The sequence below is a fragment of the Aplysia californica genome, unplaced genomic scaffold, assembly GCF_000002075.1.
Source record: "Aplysia californica isolate F4 #8 unplaced genomic scaffold, AplCal3.0 scaffold00031, whole genome shotgun sequence".
Classification (NCBI taxonomy): domain Eukaryota; kingdom Metazoa; phylum Mollusca; class Gastropoda; order Aplysiida; family Aplysiidae; genus Aplysia; species Aplysia californica.
In genome coordinates this window covers 1,496,578-1,503,853 of record NW_004797301.1, presented here as the reverse complement: position 1 = coordinate 1,503,853, position 7,276 = coordinate 1,496,578, and the positions used below count along the sequence as shown (strand labels likewise).

The 7,276-nt window shown below is 39.2% G+C and overlaps 2 protein-coding genes across 2 annotated transcripts in view; both read right to left on the bottom strand.

Annotated features, from left to right (window-relative positions):
- Positions 1–1,379, bottom strand: part of LOC101861182 (centromere protein J) — a gene marked incomplete at its 3' end in the record, with an annotated part of 19,369 nt that extends 17,990 nt beyond the window's left edge. The window contains 2 exon segments of the mRNA XM_035973804.1: positions 116–322; positions 1,233–1,379. Coding sequence (XP_035829697.1) covers positions 116–322; positions 1,233–1,313 — 288 coding nt within the window.
- LOC118479164 (rho GTPase-activating protein 17-like) overlaps positions 1,313–7,276 on the bottom strand; it is an 11,990-nt gene continuing 6,026 nt past the window's right edge. Inside the window, exons 3-7 of the mRNA XM_035973805.1 lie at positions 6,445–6,648; positions 3,831–3,997; positions 2,235–2,555; positions 1,378–1,616; positions 1,313–1,343 (exon numbers count right to left, since the gene is read on the bottom strand). Of these exons, the coding sequence (XP_035829698.1) occupies positions 1,313–1,343; positions 1,378–1,616; positions 2,235–2,555; positions 3,831–3,997; positions 6,445–6,648 (962 nt within the window). The remainder of the gene's footprint in view (positions 1,344–1,377; positions 1,617–2,234; positions 2,556–3,830; positions 3,998–6,444; positions 6,649–7,276) is intronic.

Sequence of the window (7,276 nt, the reverse complement as noted above, 5' to 3'; positions counted from 1 at the left end):
GAGAGAGAGAGAGAGAGAGAGAGAGAGAGAGAGACAAAGAAAGAAAACATGTCCACAAAGGACGGACACAACTTTAGCACATTTTGAAAAAAAAACAACACAAAGACAAGCTCACCTCTTTCGCTGTATCATCACCATCATCAGCATCCTCTTCATTGTCGTCCCCATCATCAACATCGTCATCATCAACATCATCGCCATCCTCATCATCCCATTCTTCATCACCCTCTTCATCATCATATTGTGCACTTCTCACTAAGTTTCTGTCATCGAACGTGACTGCTCGAGGAATGTAGCGAGGGTCTGGCACATCATCCATGTTCTGCTTTGGACAAAAAATTAAGAAAAAGAACATGATTTCAGATTTAAACATTACCAGAAAGAACATGATTTCAGACTTCAACATTACCAGACAGAACATGATTTCAGACTTAAACATTACCAGAAAGAACATGACTTCAAACTTCAACATTACCAGAAAGAACATGATTTCAGACTTAAACATTACCAGAAAGAACATGATTTCAGATTGAGAGTTTTGAACATTACCAAGAAAACAAGATTGCAGATTAAGAGTTTAAACATTACAAGAAGGAACATGATGTTAAAATTTCTTTTAAAAGTTTGTCAGGTTAAAGTTGTAGGGTTTTTTTTATGCAAGAAGAGTTTTTAACATTATCAGAAAGAACATGAGGTCAGACAAGAGCTAAACAGTTATGAGAAAACATGATGCTGAAATTAACTCAAAAAATTTCTTCAAAGAATATGTCAGATTAAAATTTCGTCTTAAATACTGAAAGAATTAAAAAACTTACTTGAAAGAACAGAATGTGAAATTAGGGCTATGAACTCCCTGGAAGAAAACAGTGACAAATCAAGGAAGATTAGGACGTCAAGACAGAAAAAAACCCACAATGCCAGATCAGAGTTTATAAAAATTACCAGAAAGAAGACTGTCAAAACTGAAAGAATTCGATCTCAATACAGTAAGAACATGATGCAAGAGGTGTGACAGAGAGGAGAAAAAGAAAAAAAAAGACAAAAGTGCTAAAAGAAGGTAGGACCTACTATAAGCGCCCCCTCACACTGACCACCCCCCTCTCCCCCCCCACCAAAGAAAACCCCAACACACCCACCCCTCTACACAAAGAGATGAGGTACTATAATACTATGTAAAAGCCAGAAAGATTTACAGATTTGTATAAAAAGACAGAACAGAAACCATTCCCCACCATAATGAGCTGAGCTCCGCCTCCTCCTCCTCCTCCCATCCTGTGCTTCTGCGGCACCAAATTCTGCGCTTGATGGTTCATCACCTGCTGCTTATGCTGCTGTCGCTGCTGCTGTTGATGGTGATCATGATGCTGCTGAAGTTGCTGCTTCTGCTGAAGATGCTGCTGCTGCTGCTGCTGCTGCTGCTGCTGCTTCTGCTGAGGATGTTGCTGCTGCGGCCAGTTTTCGTCATCATCGTTATTGTACTGCAGTTTTCTGGGAGGCAGCTGACGGTTTTGTCCAGGCCCGGGTAATGTCGGGGAGGCGGAGAGCTCTACTTCGTCTGCACTGTGAGCCACCGTCGGTTTCTGGGCTCGCTGGTTGATGGGGAGCAGGGTCAGAACCTGCATTTTCACACACACACACACAAAAACAATACAAAAAGAGCTTAATATGGATATAAATAAGACAGTAACGAGCTTGGAAGGATGGCCCAGGAAAGAGATAAATGGAAGGAACTTGTATGTGGCCTATACCCTGCCAGGGGTGAAAGGCATTGATGATGATGAAATATGACAGTGGCCTTCAACTTAATAAAATAGTAAAACAGAACATCTAAGAATAGATGAGGGAAGATAGAGGCCTAATGTGGCAAGTGGTGGGGCATTGTTAGACGAACACAGCCATGATGACAGAGAGTCAGAGAGAGAGGGGGAGAGAGAGAGAGGAAGAGAGAGAGAGAGAAAGAGAGAGAGAGGGAGAGAGAGAGACAGAGAGAGAGAGTGAGAATTATGATATGAGAGAGAGAGAGACAAATATGATATGGTAAGAACTGTATAGTCCAAACCAATTTTTTTTTCTACCGCGCGCTCGTATGAACTTATGCAGTTGCGAACACTATAAAACACTTAACAAAACAAAATAAACAAATCAGAATATAAAAATAGGGGGAAAAAAACACAAATGAAAAGAACAAAAACAAAAATGAAAAAAAAAATTTTTTTAAACCCTACAAGTCGCACCTGTTGCAGCAGACCAGCAGGCGCTGTGTTGAGCAAATGTTCCAGACCCGCCAATGGGTCTGCCTGGCGACCATTACTCCTGCCACCAACATCCTTTGGCCGAGGCGGCGGGAGGGTGGGCGGGACAAAGTTCTCGCTGGTGTCCGACATCCAGTCCGGCATGGGCCGCGACATCTCGTCTGCCCGCAGCACTTCCAGCTCGTCCTCGCGAGACCCTGGGTTGCTGAAGAGTTCTGAGTTGGTGTAGCGGTCGTCATCTGCCGGGTTGACCGACTGGCCGGGGTCCATGAACATCACCGGTTTGGGTAGCGAGCCTTGGCTCTGAGCAAAAAAACATAAGACAGAGAAATTTGTCTGAGTGAGAAAAACACAATGAGAAATTTGTTTCGGTGCAGAAAAACATTATGAGAAAATTGGCTCACATGAAAAAACATAATGATAAATTTATCTCAGTCCCAAAAAACATGAGAAAATTGGCTCAGAGCAACAAAACATAATGATAAATTTATCTCAGTGCCAAGAAACATAATGAGAAAATTCTCTCAGTGCAGAGAAACATTATGAGAAAATTGGCCCAGTACAGAAAAACATTTAAAAAAGCATGCCACTGAAATTTGGTGAAAATTCAGAAAATACATGAAAAATGTACTAGTTGCATTTGCAAATTTTAAAAAACAGTTAATAGACACGACTAATATGAGATTAAACAAATTATGCTGAGAATAATAATTGTCGTTCTTCTTTGGGGAATAACAGACAAAAAAAATGGAAAAACGGTCTCCCAATAATACGAATTGAAAAATTTAAGCACAAGGGGGCTATCCCGAAAAATGTTGTTTTGTTCAGTGCCTTTAAAAGACAAGGAGAGTCTCTATAACCAAACAAATGTAGATCTACACACCTACAGGTAGGGCAATGCCCACTTTTGGTGCAGGTCAAGATTTCTGGAAACCCCCAAAATCTGGGTTAGCCCGCTTGTCCTTAAAAGTGACCATATAGACTACTTCTGTCTTTCTGCTAGAACATTATAACACGTGCCAGACTGCTGCTTTCAAAAAGAACAAAATGTTTCTTTTTCTTTGCATCTACACTTGCTAAGGACTATTTTCATCAAAAGTGTTTCTTCTTCTTTTCATCTGCAAAGTGTTTTTTCTTACCAGCGACACTGAGTTTTGTTAAGAACCATTTTCATTGAAAGCGTTTCTTCTTCTTTTCGTCTACAAACTATTTCTTCTTATGTCTATCCATACAGGACAATTTTACTAAAAAGAATTTTGTTTTTTCATCTGCAAACTGCTTCATTTTCTTTCCATTTAATCTTGATGACAATCTTACTGAAAGCATTTCTTCTCTTCATTTGCAATGTACTTCTTTTTCTTTCCATCTAACTTTCCCTGAAAACGGTTTTCTTCTCTTCTGCAAAGTGGGGTTTTTTTTCTTTCCATCTACACTTGTTAAGAACAATTTTCACGGAAAACATTGTTTCTTTCCTTTCACCTACAAGTGCTTCTTTTCTTTCCATTGGCACAAATTCAGGAAAACTTTCACCAAAAGTTTCCTTTTTACTAAATTTTTTTCCACCTCCAGCTATCTCACCTTCCAAGTGTCCTGCATGGAGACCAGACCACTGTCAACTGAGATCCCAGGCCCCTGCGGCTGACTCGTCTGTGTCCACTCCTTAGCCTTCTGACCGGGGGCGGGGCGGGGTTTGGACGGAGGGGTCATGACCGGCGACCTTGAACCACCTAGATTCGGCTTCAGCACTGCTTAAAGAATAAGAAAGTGAAAAGAAAATGAGAATGAGATCATGAAAATCTTGTCTGTTTGTTTATTTCAGTTTAAGTATAAGTTTTACAGCATTTGCAAACACAAATAGGTCATATAAGTGCCAAAGATTACAGGTGTTACTTGAAAGTAACATACGGAAAAAAAGGAGAGAAAAGGACGATTGATGTTTGATAAGAAAGAAGAAGTAAAACCACATCAGAGCACCTGCCAACCACCAAGTTTGTTTATTTGTTAGAGTGAACAGAAGTATATCAACACAATACTTGTCATTAGGTTTATTTTTCGTTTGAGGACAGAGGAGGAGCATATTCACAAACAAATGGTCACTTAATTCAGAGAAAAAGTAAAAACAGGCAAATGAATCAACAGTAGGAAGAAAAAGTATGGGACATACCAGTGAAGCCTTCCGACCTCCAACGAGCAGAAAGAAATGTATGTGCATGTTCATTCAACAAATCGGGCCAGGTAGAAATTAGGAGTCCAAAGGCAGTATGTTGGGATAGAAAAAAAAAAGAAAGAAAAAAAGAAGGAAAGCAGAGAGAGCCCCTTTGTCTCTTTTACACTCAAGTCACATTTCCTTACTCACTCTCTCTCCCCCTCTTCATCTCTTTCTGACAATCTCTCACCTCTCCTACTCTCTCTCTCTCTCTCTTATCCCTTCTTAGCCCCCCCCCCCCCCACCCCCAACTCTCACTCTGTCTCCAAGCCGTCTGGATAAAACCTAGAACCTAAAGCAAAAGACAAAAATACAAATTCAGGCCTCATGCATAGTGTGAATGTAAATCTAATTACAGTTGTACCTGCTCTAAAAAAAAAACCTGTCAGAGACAATTACTTGTACAAATGACTACTTCCCACCTTGTGTTTTTGCTAAATTATACTTACCCTCCCCAAGACTTCCACCTACCTAAGACAACCCCTTTTCTCAACAAAAATAGATGGACATCTTGGACAATTTCAATTGCACTAGTATCATATATCATTCACCATTTGGAGGAGGAAAGAGTGGAGTTGAGAGTTTGTTTGTTTTTTTAAATTAAGTCATAGGATAGATCCAAGGCCACATATGGTCGATCAATGAGATAGATAAAAAAAAAAAATTATCATCACAACAAATTTCTGCCAGTCATCAAGCCACTGAAAAAACTCTTGGCTTCTTGAATTGACACTTCAAGATTAAAACAAAGCCAACTAGTTGGACTATGAATCAAATTCTTACAACTGATATGATCAGAAAAGTTCAATCATGGGAATTTGTTACAGGTTGCAAAAATTGCAATTGTAGATGTATTACAAAAATGCCCCCTCTGAAACAAATTACATAATTTGGGACATAGGCTGGTTTAATCCTGGCTGCCAGGACCTACCCACGCTGCGACAGGTATAACATCCCAGCACACAAACAGAGATACACAATTTTAAAGATTTTTTAAAACCTCTCTCATGGGGATCAAACTCACGTCATTTGCATGCCATGACAAAGTGTTTCACAGCTAGGTTCAAAGCACCTTGCTTCCAAAATTATAATAACTGTGTTGATGGCGGCGTAAAACATTTCCAATTACTTTTACAGAGAACTTTTTTTCTCCGTAACAAAGAAAACATAGCCTTTCTCCAGGACATGTTTGCACTTGCCCTGCCCTTCACAGCACACACAAAGATGGAGATAAAAAGGACAAAAACCAGAACAAATACATGACCTGGGACCTCGCTGACTCAGGACTTATCCTGTTTCCGTCCTTTATCAGAGAGAAAAACAATCTAGGTAATCAACTGGCAGTTGCATAAAGTACATTTCTCTTCTCATCCAATCGAAGAAAAAAAAAAAGCAAAATTAAAATTAAAATAAAAAGCCAGCCAGCCAGTCTGATCTTTAATAACAGGATACTTAAAGGTGAGAAGTTCAAGGGTAAGATTAAGAAAAGCCATATCACCGCTAAAGGAATGCAAGTACCACTTAATAATTCAATAAAAGTGTCTATACTTTATTATGAGAAACAAAAAAACAACACAATGACATTTAGAAAGAGCACAGATGGGCTTACTTTGAAAAATACCAGAAAAAATATGCATACTTAATTAACCTGCTAGATCATGAAAGATAATTACTTCTATAATATTTGTATATGATACATGTATATATATATTGTTATTTCCACAAAATATATGTTTTTCTAAGAATTTTATTTTTTTTATGTTCGTACTTAACACAAAAAAAAAGAAAGCAAACAAAAAGAACAGGCGCCATGCACAAGGACTTTCAGAAAGGACACACACACACACACACACACTTATACACACACACACAAACACACTCACACACACAGACAAACACACACACTATGTACACACATGCACACACACACACATACACACACACACACACACATACGCACACACACACACACATACGCACACTCACCCTGGCTGCGAGGGTCCACCTTCTGTGTGGCAATCAGCGACTGCAGTTGGCTCTGCTCCTCCTGCCATGTCTTCAGCTGCTGTTGCTGCTGCTGCATGAGCTGTTGCTGCTGTTGCTGTTGCCACTGGCGCAGCTCCCGGAAGCGCTGTAACAGTCGCGCCTGCTCCCGGGCCTGGTGCTGTTCCAGGAGCTCAAGGGATGTGTCTGGGGAACGACAGAAAAGTCAAGGGTGGAAAAGTTAAGGGAATAGCGAAACAACAGTCAACAGTCGAAGAAAAAGAAATCAAAAGTCAAAGGAATCAATCTTTTAAAAGGCGGAAAAGACTATTGAAAAGCTAATGGAGGAAAAGTTAAAAGAAGTTTAAAGAAAAGTCAAAAGAAAATCAAAAGTCAAAGAAGAAGAAATCAATAGTCAAAGTAATCAATGGAAAAAAAAAAAGAAAGAAAAAAGCTAAAGGAGGAAAAGTTTTTTCAAAGTTTACAGAGAAGTCAAAGGAAAATAAAGTCAAAGAAATCAAAAGACAAAGGAATCAATGGAAAAGTAAAAAGAAAGGAAAAAACACCAACACAATTTAATGCATACATGATGCATTACAACTTTTCATGTCTAGTATGTTAAGCCTAAATCAGTGAACAAAAATCAGCTTAACCGTGTCTAACTTGAAATCTCTTTCTTGGAACATTTTTCTTAACAGAAGAAAAAAAAACAAGAATAAGATTACACAACCCAGTCAGCACTTTATGTGCTTAAACTGTTAGCTTTCAAATACTACAGTTTGCATTGATGAATTGTCCAATTAACAGGCATAGATTAGTCTTGAGCATGCCCCCC